Source organism: Macrotis lagotis, chromosome 2 (assembly GCF_037893015.1).
Source record: "Macrotis lagotis isolate mMagLag1 chromosome 2, bilby.v1.9.chrom.fasta, whole genome shotgun sequence".
Lineage (NCBI taxonomy): Eukaryota > Metazoa > Chordata > Mammalia > Peramelemorphia > Peramelidae > Macrotis > Macrotis lagotis.
The window spans coordinates 58,449,894-58,464,030 of record NC_133659.1 but is presented as its reverse complement, the minus strand read 5'-3'; the positions used below and the strand labels follow the sequence as shown (position 1 = coordinate 58,464,030).

At 43.9% G+C, this 14,137-nt stretch overlaps 1 protein-coding gene across 4 annotated transcripts in view; it reads left to right on the top strand.

Moving 5' to 3' along the window:
* The first annotated feature begins 1,744 nt into the window (after window positions 1-1,744).
* Window positions 1,745-14,137, top strand: part of LOC141512727 (protein FAM78B-like) — a 43,041-nt gene continuing 30,648 nt past the window's right edge. For all 4 annotated transcript variants that reach the window (XR_012475585.1, XM_074221886.1, XM_074221888.1 and 1 more), the window contains exon 1: window positions 1,745-2,094. Coding sequence is in view for 3 of the 4 variants with exons in the window: in XM_074221886.1 (XP_074077987.1) it covers window positions 1,832-2,094 (263 nt within the window). In the remaining variant the exon portion in view is untranslated. The remainder of the gene's footprint in view (window positions 2,095-14,137) is intronic.

Sequence of the window (14,137 nt, the reverse complement as noted above, 5' to 3'; positions counted from 1 at the left end):
GAGAATAATTACAGGATTTCAGTCAATCTTTGGGGGAAATTGTACGCAACTAATGTTCTAGAAAATCTTGACTGATCTCTTACATCCAGTCAATAATTCTGTAGTAAGTGCCTCCTATATGACAAGCCTTGTTTGAAGTTGGGGATATACAGAGAAAGGCAAAAGGACAGACCCTGCTCTCAGGGAGTTCACATTCTAATGGGGGAGATATGAAAATCAGTCATGTCCAAAGAAGAAGCGCCTACATGATCCTGCCCTGTCCAGTCAGCTGCTCCGAGTCTCCACTCCCCTCACCTCTAGGCTTCCACACTGGCTGAACTATTCCTCCTCCAGGACCACGGCCAGCTCTCCGCTTCCTTAGACGCGCCGGTCCTGCTTCAGGACCACGGCCAGCTCTCTGCGGGCGCGGCCCCGCCGCCCACGCGGCACCCTCCATCCCCGCCCCCTCCAGGCACCTCCACCTGCCACGGCCCCGCCCATTCCCTCCCCACGCGTCCATTCGGCCCCCTCCCACGCGCGGCGCCCCACCCGGCAGCGAGTGGCCCTTTAAGCCGACACATAACAGAGCCACACACGCCGACGGCATCCGGGGAGGGACATAACTAGTGGCACCTAGCCAGTTCAGTCCCTGGAATGCGTTTTCACAACCTTACCTTCTCCATCACACACGCAAATACGCGCGCACACACACCTCCCTACCCCACACACGAGAGTGGCACAGATGTTACCCCCTGCGCGACAAATCACACACACACACATCCAAAGACACACAAAGACGCGCGCGCACACACACAAACACACACACACACACACACACACACACACACACACACACACACACTCTCCACGTCCCCAGGCCCATCTCTTTCCCACTGGCATTTCCTGCACCGGGGTAGCCCCAACTGGAGGGTGATGACCGGAGCGGCACACTAGCAAAGGGGCGCCAGCCTCAGGCACGCTCCCTGCAGCCCCTTCTCTGTCTCTGGCTGCCGCGGGGGGCAGCGGCGGTGCAGATGGGGGGCAGCGGCGGTGCAGATGGGGGGGCAGCGGCGGTGCAGATGGGGGGCAGCGGCGGTGCAGATGGGGGGGCAGCGGCGGTGCAGATGGGGGGCAGCGGCGGTGCAGATGGGGGGCAGCGGCGCCTGCAGCTGCTGCTGAGGAAGCAGATCGGCCGCTGCTGCCGCTGCAGCAACCCCCGCCGCCCCAGCCCGCTCCATGCCGCCGCTGCTCCGGCCGCCGCGGCCGCTGCTTCCTCTCTGGCAAGCGGCGGGAGGCTCCGACCCGGGGAGGGCCCAGCTCAGCTCCACGCCTCTCTCCTCCCCGCCCGGCCAGCGGCCAAGGTGCTCAAGCCGGCAGGGGCGCCAGCCTCCTCCTCCGGGGAGCGAGCCCTCCCAGTGCCCAGCCCAGGAGGAGGAGGAGGAGGAGGAGGAGGAGGAGGAGGAGGAGAGAGGAGGAGGAGGAGGAGGAGGAGGAGGAGGAGGAGGAGGGGATAGTGTGGGAGGAGGCGGGAGTCCAGGCAGCTCGGACCCCGCTGCAGGAGCAGCAGCCTCCAGAGGGGGAGGGGGGAGGAGGGGCAGGGCTTCCCTATAGGATGCCGGGCGGCGGCGGCCGTTGCGCCCTCCTCCTCGTGCGCTGATCAGCTGGCGGGGAGACGCTGTGCCCGGCTTGGGGAGGGGTGCGATTCGGGGTGTGGGTGGGCGGGCTGGGGGGGAGGGGAGGGTGGGTGGGAGTTAGCATGCCAGCGTGACGGGTCCCCCCCGGTGCCTGCCCCGGCCCCAGCGCTGGCCCGCGCTCCGCCGCGCCGGGGCTGGTGCCGGCACTGGGTAGCAGGATGGGCTGTATCCAGAGCATCACCTGCAAGGCGCGGATCCGGCGGGAGAACATCGTGGTGTACGATGTTTGCGCCACCATCGACCAGTGCCCCACGCTCATCGAAGAAAGCTCGCCCATCGTCTTGCGCTACAAGACCCCTTACTTCAAAGCCTCCGCCCGGGTGGTCATGCCCCCCATCCCCCGCAATGAGACCTGGGTGGTAGGTTGGATTCAAGCCTGCAACCAGATGGAGTTCTTCAACACGTACAGCGACCTGGGCATGTAAGCGAACATAAAACAGAGAGAGAGAGAGAGAGATGGAAAAGAGAAAATCCCTAACAACTCTCTCTCCTCTCTCTCTCTCTCTCTCTCTCTCTCTCTCTCTCTCTCTCTCTCTCTCTCTCTCTCTCTCTCTCTCTCCTCTTTCTAACCCTCCCTGCCGCCTCCTTTCCGCACCTCCCTCGTTCCTCTGCTTTTGTTTCAGTGACAGGGTGTGTAGGGAGCATCAGAGAAGCATTTTATTATTTTTAAAACACGTAAAACCAAGTGAAATCGTGCAGAACAGAAGGGAAAGGCGAAGGCGGGGTCAGAAAAAGAGAAGCGCTTTCGTGTTGCCCTGGCGGGCTTGTTTGAAACGCCGTTACCATTCTTTGCGGGTGCTGCTCTGCTTTCTTCTCTGAACCATTTGGGGCTAATGCAGAAAGGAATGAGGAAAAGAGGTTCCTAAAATATCAAAGACTTGTCCTCTCTATACAAAATTCGGCAAAAAGAGGAATGAGGTGATAATTCTTTGGCTTTTGTGATTTGGAGCTACAATGACAAATGGTTAATCTCCAAGGGGGGAATTTGATGAACTTCATTGCCGAACTTGAGTCCTCGATACCTGGGATTAGGGAGACTAGAAGGGCTTCCTTTCGTGGTTTTAACAGAATTGCATCTTCCTCAGGCTCCTAATAGTAATAGATAGCCCCGGACACGGTCCCGGACAGTGCGGTGACTGAGGAATCTCGGGAGAGAAGTAACACGGTAGAGGATTGTTGGTTTGTTTGTTTCTCTGTGAGAGAAGTGGATGGTCCTTTTGTCTATCAGGAGTGGGGAGGAATGTCTTCTCGTTTTCTTCAGAACTTGCACAATTTCTTACAGAAACTCTTCCCCAACACCCACCGCGGAAAGCACTTTTCAGGGGAAGCCAGGAGCTGTCCAACTTCATTCAGCAGTTCTCTTTCCATCGGCACTAGCCCTCACTCTCCTGCTGAGGTTTTGCAATCGCTTCGAGTAACTCCCGAGGCTTCCCAGAAGCTTCGGGAAGTCAAGGAGGCAGACTGTTCTTTTGGCTTTTTTGAATTACTTTCTCATCCCCCCCACCCCACCCCACCCCCCTTTCCCAGAACACTTCTTTCAGAACCAGGGTTCTGAGTAGGTGGCAGATACACTGGTTAAAATGTTTTGGCTGCCTTGTATCTGCGATTAAATTAATAAAAGCAACATCTGTGAAGCATGCTAATTATCTAGGAGCCTTTAGGGAACCCCCCCTCCTGAAACTGAGCTTCATTTACAAGGCACTTTCTCAAGAGGAAACATTTAGTAAACTATAGTAATCCCAAAGTATCCATAAAGGAGAGGGGGAGGAAAGACACACTAAAATACCAAGACTTAAAGAAATATTTTGGTTATTTGACTATCAGGGATTAGGAGATTTAGGGCAGGTAGGAAACTTTGAGGTCATCTTATTCAATCCCCTCATTTTAGAAATGAGGAAACTGAGACCCCATCCAAAATAATATGAATTGCTCAAGGTCACAGAGGCAGTAAGTGAGATAGCTGGGGTCTGTACCAAATCCTCCACTTAAACATCAGGTTTGGGTTTGGTTTAGTTTCCCAAAGCTTTTGTCTTTCTTCTTCTTCTTCTTCTATATTACTCAACCAGCAAAACATGACACTTGAGGGGACTGGTTCATCTTGTACATGCTCAGTTTCCTCCGTTTCTCTGGGCACTGTGTCTTCTTCTATCTGGCAGGCAGCTGGGCTGTGAGAAATCGGGGGCTTATTATTTTGGGTGAATCATGCCACTTAAACATACACACACCCTCAAAAAGAATGGTTTGTCTGAGTGCATTTGTCTCTTAAAACTGCTTTTAGAAATCTGTTATTTTCAATTCAATCAGAGCAAGTTGAAGACTGGGCAGAGACCCAGTAAGCTCAGGGCTCTGATAGCAGAGTGCATAACCTTGCTCCTTTGTTTTTGAATCGATGAGGACTCTGTAGATATATAATTTGTAAAATAAATAGGACTTTTGTGGACAAAGACATAGAGAACTAAAGAGAAACCAGCTCTTCTCTCAAAAGAACAATACTAATCCTTTTCATTCCAGAGAGACCTTTTATCCTATAGTCTCCCTAGAGTTTCTTTTCCTCAGATAACTTGGGGCTGACTTTTATATTATATTGACTTCTCAAAGAATGATATGTGTTCATCTCTGCATATATATATATATATATATATATATGCACAAACCCACATAATGTATGTGCACATGTACACACATCTATCCCTCTTGAGGAGGAGGAAGTTTGAGATTTAAACAGAGGCTAGGAGAAATTAAATTTACTTGAAACCACGAGGCACCAATTTCACTCATCGAGTAACATTCAGATAAGTATGATAGATCTGAGTATCCCATGACCCTCATCAGATTACATGTTCCCTGAATGTTTTGCTTTGAACTCTTACTGTTGTCTAGAAGGGAATGAAATAAGTTGCTATCATTGTTATGTTGATATTGTTATTGGTGATTTATTTTTTAATATGTCACCTGTATATTAAGATTTCTGATCTGCTTTTGAGTCTGATATGGGAAGATGCAAAATGAATTCATTGCTTATAAAATGGTTTTCTTTTTTTTTCTGTCAGTCTACTCTCTTCTGAAAACAAACAGTTAAGTGATTTGCCTTGCATTTTAAGGCCTTTTTTTAAATCCAAGTGCACTAGAATGGCAGAGCTACTGCATAAATCTATAGGTCTGTTTGTTCCCAGAAAACTTTGCCTGTGTCACTGGAGACTTTTTTATATAAAAAGAAACAATGAAATGATAATTGACAATGCATAAAACTCACTAATGTCTAGTCCCTCTTAGGTCCATGTTAGCCAGCTCCTTCCTGTAGGGAAAACCCCACAAGCAGATTTTCAGCCCCGTATGATATTTGTGTTATATTAAGCATGATACTGTAAAAGAAGATTTAAGCTGGGAAACTGCTTTTCAAGGATGATAAAAAAAGAACTGTGTCTAAGCACATCTTCCACCAGGGGAATATTTCACAGCCAAAATTTCAAGAAAGCTCTATCTATGTAGTGAAAGAAAAAAGCAAGCGATTTAATATTCATGGATTGAAGTGATTTCAGCATTCTTGAGGATAAAAGTTTCCAGGAGACATTTTAACTAAGTGAGAGTAAGATTTCTTTATTTTCTATATCTATATTTCATTATTGAGGGTGGTGGAATCAGGCTTCCTTTTAGTTAGCAATTTAGTTTTCTCTCTGATTACTTTTGATTCAGACTCAAATAAGCTGCTACAAAATATTCTCCTGAAGAAAAAAGTTACAGGACTTTTCAATCAGCTAACAAATGTTTATATATACATACATATATATATATATATATATATACACACATATACATATACATATATATGTATGTATATAATATCAGTGTTAGCACTAGCGCTTCACATCTAAAAACTTACAGTCTAGTTGGAGAGATGATATGCACATATGAAAATGTAATTAGGAGATAAAACATTAAGTAACCAGGAATGAGGAGGTGATAATCCTGTTGCTACATATCTGAAGTATTGTGTTAAGTTCTGGTCACTACATTTTAGGAAGAATATTTATAGACTCAAGGATGTTCAAGGGGAAGTGATCAGAGTTTTGTGTTCATGACATATGGGATTGGTCAAAATAAATGAGAATGTGAAGCCTGAAGAAGAGATGGCAAATGGAAGACATGATGTCTGTCTATAATCATCTGAGTAGTTGAAGGGCTGTCATGTGGTAGAATATTATATCATCCTTGGCTGCAAAGGACAGAAGTAAGGGCAAGGGTTAAAATATGCAAAAAGGTGTAAGTAAGCCCTTTCTAACAATCAGAGCCCCAAAAGGAAAATTGGCCACCTTATGAAGTAGTGAGTTTAAGGTGTTGAGACAAAGAAAGGCAAAATGACTATTTGACTGATAGATAGTTATAGAGAGAATACTTTTTTCTGTTACAAGGCAGTTTCTGAGATAGCTTCCAACTCTGAAAACTCCTATGTGAGGTAGAATGAGACCTATGAATAGTACAGGTCAGGGGAGGCTAGGTGGTGCAGTGGATAGAGCACCAGCCCTGGAGTCAGGAGTACCTGGATTCAAATCCGGTCTCAGACACTTAATAATTACCTAGCTGTGTGGCCTTGGGCAAGCCACTTAACCTCATTGCCTTGCAAAAAAAAAACCACAATAATACGGGCCAGGGCAGAGAATATTCACTGGAACAGAATAATCAAGGAAGACTTGTAGAATCTTGAAAGAGATGTAAAATCAAGAACATTAGAGGAAAAGAATGATGGTTTTCTTAGTGAAGAAAATGGGATTTGTAAGAGTAATGAGGCAGAATTGTAAGGGTTTTGTTTTATTTTGTTTATTGGTAGATCGACAGGTGAGAGACTGAGTGATTTGGATTGACTTAGAGTGGAGATTCAAATAGAGAATTGTGGGAGATAAAGTTGGTTGTTGCCAGATTGTAGAAGTTTCATGATGATTCAGCCAGGAAGAGAGAAGGCTGAGCAGTGACTTTGGTAATAAGATTGCAAATATAAAAAGGGTGTTATTTCAAATTAATGCAAGTAAAATATTTGTTATGTTCACTCACAAGAAGAAAAGGATAGTCATAGAATAAGTTATAGGATAGAGGATATATTTATAAATATAGTCAAAGGATTAAGCCATAGTTTAGAGATGAGCTTTGTGTGAGGTAAATTTAAATCAGGAGTTCTTAACCTTGGCAAACTCATTTTTGTATTATTTTGATAACTGTCTTCCAATATAATTCATTTCCTTTGTAATTCTATCATTTTATTGTATGTATTTAAGCACACTATTCTAAGAAGGGGCTTATAGGTTTCATGTGACTGACAAAGGGGTCCATGATTTAAAGGCTAGGGTAGATCATCACAGTAATTGTGGAATGCTCTTTCTAAATGCTATTTTAAAACTCATAAAAACAGGGATAACTGATATAACCCTATGTAAAGCTAGGAGAAAGGTAAAAACCGTGCTGGATGATTTCTGACTTCTGATTAATTTCTCAGTTCTTCTAGCCCTCTTATTCATGTTGGGGACATATCTAAGCAAATCACTATTTAGAGCTAGAGTAGGGATGAGCCACATGCCCTAGAGAATTTTAAGATCATCTTAACCAGGGCATCTTCTTGGTTAGTCATGAAGGTAGAGTAAATACTTAAGATTCCACTGTAATAACATCTGCCAATTTAGAAAGTTCTAGGGCTTAAGGAACTTTGCAAGCTAAATGAACTTGCCCCATGACTTTTCCTTCTAGAGGCAAATTCTATGCTTCAACCTACCCTGGTTACATACCCTCACTCTTACTCTCTACTCCTCTCAAGATAACTTGTTTGACTAAAGCTTTGCCTAACTTATTCCCACCTCCAAAACTTTGTATATATCATTTACTTTGGCCAGAACATCCAAAGATGAATTCTCAAAAAAGAAAAAGATCTCTCTTCACCTTCAAAACTTCCTTCCCTTACATTATAGATTTTAGAACTGGGAGAAATCACCCATTGCAACCCTCTCATTTTATGGATGAAGAAACTGAAACTTAGAGAGGTTGTCATTTGTCCCAGGTCACAGAGAGTAAGTGAAAGCATGTAGGTTTTTTAGAGTAACTCTAGATTCTCCAGCCACCCTTGGATATTCAATATTTTACTCTGTGTGGTCAACTGTGGTTGTCATCAGTTACAGATTTAGAGCTCAAAGGGACCATAAAAACCATCTACTACAATCTCCTCCTTTTTTATGTTCAAACATGTATTTTTCTTTGTGAGACATCAACCATTGGGTTGTTTATTTCAAAGACACAGAAAGTATTCCTGATATCCTTAATGGGATCTTTGTAAGATTCCCTATCCAGAAACTGCCCTATAATCTGATCTGCTATTGGGAGGTATTCTCTATGGGGTGGGTCTGTTTGGATCCTTCTCCAGGAGGTGTTTTACTGTACATGACAGGTGGATTGATTTAATCCTATGACTTTCATGCCTAACACTTTGGTTATGGGCCAGATCCTAATGTGTTCATATTTTAAAAAGTTGAGGAGGCTGCTCAAGCCATTGCTTGAATGACTTGCTGTAGTATAGAAGGCTTTCATTCAGAGCAACAAACTTGAGGTTTATCCTTATGCTTTTACTGCCTACTTGTCTAACTTAGCTTTAAGTTTACTTGGCTATTCTATGTGTTTGTCATTCATCTGTCATATGAGGGTGTTAGCTCACCAATGTAAAGGGGCAGTGAATTCTGTTAGAACAGGGCTTGCCAACTAGGAAATCTTGATGGTCCCAAAGCTTTGTGCCCCACCTCTATCTCTGACCACTGAACACATGAATCTTGGATCCAAAAAGAATATTGAAAGCAGCTCTACTTCTGGAAAAGATTGAAGACCCCCCCCCATGAAATGGTTTTTCTATAGAATGCCCTCTTTCCAGATAATTTTTTTACCTACACCTGTGCCCAACTTATACTCACCTCCAAAACCTTGCACATGTCATGAATTTTCTCCCTATCATTGACTTATTTTGTGCACTTGGGCACAAAACCCCTTGGCAATGATCATCCATATTTCTCCAAGATGGGGAGGGAGGATTAAGTCTTCATCTTCACTCACACCAACCTTATTAGAACTTTTTCACAAGCATCATTTTATTTTATCTTTCAACAATATTGTATGGGATATAAGATACCATTACTAGCTGCCTTGTTGTGAGGAGAAACAGAAGCCTGAAGTATATAGATAGTATAAGAATCAATGAATCTTGAACCCCAGTTGTCTGGTTCCCAAGGTCAATGGCACTTTGAACTTACTGGAAATAAAGTACCACTGCTTGTATGTAGATGTGGAAGAGATAAGATAAATGGACAAGAATGGACAATGAATTGAGAATTGAAATGGGACAAGCTCTATTTGGATGCTAGGGTGCCTGGCATTCCAAAATACAATGACCCAGATGCACCAGAAAAAGATTAGAGACACATTTGCATGAAACCCCTAGACCAGATGCTCCATGAGGACATGGAATGCATCTAATATGAGCTTTATTTCTCCTCCAGGGCTATCAAAGTTCTCTGAACTTAAGAAATTTTTTAATTGAATTGAAAATAGCACACAAGAAATTATCTGTGGTTTTCTAATATAGCAACAAAAAGACACCAAAAGAAAACAACAATGAAAAAACAATTAATGGATTCAGGTCTTTGGCTGCAGAGGCATCATGTTACAGGACAGGGAAGTAACTGGCCCCATCTCAGGAAGATCATTTGGAGGGAGTTCAGAAGATTAAGGGCACAGGGAAAGGTATGTGTAGGGAGAGAGCAGGAGCACTGCAGCCCATGTGAATGGCTTCTTTGGGCTGAGGTGGGTGGACCATCATCCACTCTCATCATCCCAGTATGAATAGGCAGGAAAGCCTGGCGGGTTGCTCCTTGCAGTCAGAGACCTGGCTCCAGTCCTGCTTGTACCACTTGCAGGGCTTAATCAGCAGTATCTAGAGTCCCTTAAGTAGGTCATTCCATAGCCCATTTCTCTCCAACATCATTTTCTCCTCCACTCCATTCCACTCCAGCTGCCCCTGGCACCAATAGGAACAGTTTTACTAGATACAAAGGGGTACGCTTATCTGAACAGTTTTGTAAGAGCCACAGGGCCAGAGGAGGTTACCCAGGAATTCGTGAGCTTATCATTGTAAGTTCCTTTTGAGAAGAGTAAGAAGAGAGGGCTCATGGTCATCCTTTTGTGTACTTTTTCACACTGAAGAGATTGGGAGGCTCTATTATCTCCCACTTGGTTTTTGCTGTACTTTGATAGACAAAACATGAGACTCAATCATCCATAGTTTCCTCCTCCTACCCCCACAGAAATTAACATGTTGATGATTTTTAAAATTCACTGACTAACCCAAAGCTTCATATTTGTCTGAGAGTATTAAAGAGAAGAGGAACAAAAAGGGAAAGGTAGTCACTGTCTGTCTGTGGTTCAATTGCTTTCAGTTGTGTCCAACTCTTCATGACCCTATTTGGGTTTTTCTTGGCAAAGATACTGGAATATTTTGTCATTTCCTTCTCCAGCTCCTTTTACAGATGAGGAAACTGAGGCAAAAAAAGTTAAGTGACTTGCCCAGAGTTACACAGCTAGTAAGTGTTGGAGGCTGGATTTGAGCTCAGGTAGATCAGGTTTCCTGATTCCAGAACCAGCATTCTATTTTCTATGCTACCTAGCCACCCCAGTCACTGTCCTATAGATGGAGAGAAGGAATAGGCATTTTATGACAAGTGCTCTGTTACTATCTCATTTGATCCTAACAACAATTCTGAGCTATAGGTACTCTTATTTCTCCCCTTTCACAGTTGGGGAAATAGAGGTTAGGTGACCTGTTCTGTATCACACAACTAGTAAGTGACTGGGATTGAATTTGAACTGAACTCCAACTGACTCCAAGGTCAATGCTCTATCCACTGAGTCATTTAACTGCCCTCTAAATCATTTGTTTAGTGCTTATTTTCTATACCACACAATTAACAGCATTCTATCCTCATTTTTCCAATGCCCAGGCTGTGTCATTTTAATCAGTGAGTGAGGTCACTAGGTTACACCCCTGAAACATTTCAAATCCCTTCTACTAAGGGATTAGGAGCTAGTCTGAAGAAAGGCGATAGCTTGTAATAGCAGGAATGGCTACCTTAGAACAAATGAGGGATGCAAAGAGAGATTTTTGACAAAAGAACTTTATAACTATTTGAGTTGTCCCCAAATGGAAAAGCTGGGGTTTTTTAATATTAGTGAGTATCCCATGACTAGAAGTATGCAAGAAGAGTCTGAATGCTTCCTTGTTGGAGATGTTGTAAAGGGAAATTCATGCTTTGGTTAGAGGTTGGACTGTATAACCCCCAAAGTCCCTATCAATTGTTAAGATTTCAGATCAAGCGGGGTGGGGGAAGGATTTTCTTCGATGATCTGTGAAACTCATTTCCCTCCGAGTGAGATAGAAATGATCCTTAATCCTCCAGTCCCCAGAAACAAAATGAGGAAACTTTTCAGGGCCTGGTAATAGAGTCAATATAAGAAGAAATAGGGCTATGCCAACTCTTCTAGGGAAGTTGAATATCAGGTCCAAATATCAGGGTTGATATCTAGAATCAAGTACCCAGTGGTTTCAAGCACAACTACTTAGAGATGAGTGTGGGTTGTTTGGGAATGTTCCTCCCGTTTCCCAGTATCACTATTTTGAGCTGGACTAGGAAGTGAGGAGAGATCCTTCCTCCCTCTTTTTGGTAGAGTGGAATTCTGCTCTCCCAGTCCTTAAAATCCTTCCCTGCTTCTTTCAAGACCCATCTCACTTCCTTTTGATGACTTCCCCTAGAGGATTCTCTTCACTATTCCTACTGACTCTGAGACTATAATTAGATCCTTCATTCCTGGAAAGGGGCACCTTGGGATGTGGGGTGGCCACATCTGGGTTACAAAAGTTATGTCAATTTTGTAACTTCCTGAAGGAAAGGATTGAGCTAACTATAGATCCCTGATGTTTTCCTTTGTTGGTAGTAGGGATAGACAGGGCAGATAGAGCAACTTTTCATTTAAGGAAGGAGAACCTTGGTCCCTCAGCCTTGCCAGCTCTTGGCATCTCCTTGCTGTCAGGAGCCTAGAGGGGAGGGGAGAGCTGCCCAAATCCCTCCTGACTTTTGAGTTATTTGCCCAAAACCAAATCTGGTTTCTACTCCTTTTAAAAGGAAGGGAGTGAGATCTACTTTCTCTCCTAAAAATAACCCTACTACATGTGTTGAGAACTATAGGCAGTTCTGCATTCCCAAGGACAATCTACAGGACCTGGGCAGTTTCTCTGCTGAGGACTGCAACCCAGAATAACAATTAAGAGGCAAAATATTTGTAATCCAGGTCAGCTCTTCAACCTTAAATTTCTTACATCAGAGGGAGATGAGAGTGATAATAGGAATATCTTCCTCCTAAGTCTATTCCATCGAAAGGAATTTTTTAATACTCTCAATCCATCAATCATGGCTGATGTTTTTATAAGGTGTTCCAAAAATCTTAGTGCAGTTTTCAATCTTAGATGCTTTGAAGTTTGCTCATTAGGAACTTAACAGTTATTATCTTATTTAAGCCTCTCACAAACACCAGGCATACTAAATATTGCAATTCCTATTTTACATATGATGAAACTGAGGCTGACAGGTGAAATTATTTTGTCTCTGTGGTCCGAGATCCAGTAGGTGTTAGGATCAGGATTCAAAATTAAGTCTTACTCCTCTATGACAACCAAAGCTTTGTCCTTTATATCAGACCACCTCAAGTAATTAGCAAGGCACCATCAATCACCTGCTATGTGTGGCACATATCTTCTGCAGGGTATGACATGTCTTGTGCCTACTTCATTGCTAGGTGCTCCTAACACATAAGAAGGAGGATACCATCTCTTCTCTCCCCTACCCTCTTACAGTCTAATTGGTGAGGGAGGTTAGACTAATTTCCATGAGACAAGGTAGTATATAATAGGAAGGAAGGAAGGAAGGAAGGAAGGAAAGGGATGGAGGAAGGGAAAGAAGAAGGGAGGTGAAGGAGGAAGGAAAGCAAGGGAGGGAGGGGGGAGGAAGGGAAAGAAGGAAGGGAGGAGGGAGAGAAGGAAGGGAGGAATCAACCATCCTTTAAGGTCATTATCCCAAAATCAAGGAAAATTAAGGTGTTTTCCTAAGGTCACACAGTAAGTCTCTGGCAAGACTAGAAGGTAAGGAAAGGGAAATGAGCATTTATATGCCACCTGCTTTGTGCCAGGCCCTATGCTAAGCATTTTACAAAAATCATTTCATTTAATTCTCATAACAATCCAGGGAGGTAGGTGCTATTATGATTCCCATTTTACAGTTGGGAAAACTGAGGCAACCAGAAATGAATTGCCTCATCCAGAGTCTCACAGCTACTAAATGTCCGAGGCTGAATTTGAACTATGAGCTTCTTGACGCCAGACTTAGTACTTTCTCCTAAGGCCTAGTACCAGAACTCAGGTCTCCAGACTCAGTCCAGAATGCTCTCTTCCACAAAGTGCTGATTGCTCAGTACAGATACAAGTAGAAAAGGAATCATGAAATTTGGTCCTGGAAAAACCATTATTCTAGTCCAAGAGATGAGGTCACTGAGGCCTGCAGAGGTTATAAGACTCACGCCAAGAGTTAGAAGAAAAGGGGACAAAAGTAAAGTGTATGTACCATACCATGAAACAAATGTTTCTTGTCAATGGTCACACAGTGAATTAATGGAAGAGATAGGACAGACCACAGGCCTCCTAACTGCCGACTTAGAATTCTCTCCTCCATCCTGCAGAGTCTAAGGAAGTCCTAGGGGAATCTGGGGATAAATGCCAAGGGTCTGATCCTGCTCAAATAATAGAGGAAACAAAGAAACTTTTTAGTTTTCTCTACTGTGACTTAGCTGAGATGATCAGCCTACCATGTTAATGAAAGCAAGGTTATGGGATCAGTCCCCAGCAAGGATAGTTAGTTTTGCTCTATTCTTCTGGCCTCTACTGGCCTCATTGCTGACCCTCTGTGAGCCTCAGAATCCATTATCAGGAGGAGAAATTAATACTATCACCTATGGTATCTGATGGTGAGATTTAGGAAGGGACTGACAAGAATGTTGAAATGGACTGTAGACACTTGGGCTGGCAGATGTTTAAAAATAAATCAGTGATGCAGTTGTTCTCTAATGGCACATGGTTGAAGGGTACGGGGGTGTTGTGTGACAGGCTGAGTCTGGAAAGCTTCTGGTGTTCTCCATCTCCCATGGCCTGACCTTTCAGAACCAGCTAACACGTGGCTGCTGCTATAGCACTCAAGAGGCTGTCAGAACTCTGGTTAATGTGAAACAATAAATTGGCCATCCTCAATCAGCTGAGGCTTTGGAGCTGGGGAGGAACATGCGGGTCAAAGGAGGGCATGGTTTTGGGGATTGAATGGTCAAGGCAAAGGGCTTGGCAACACAAG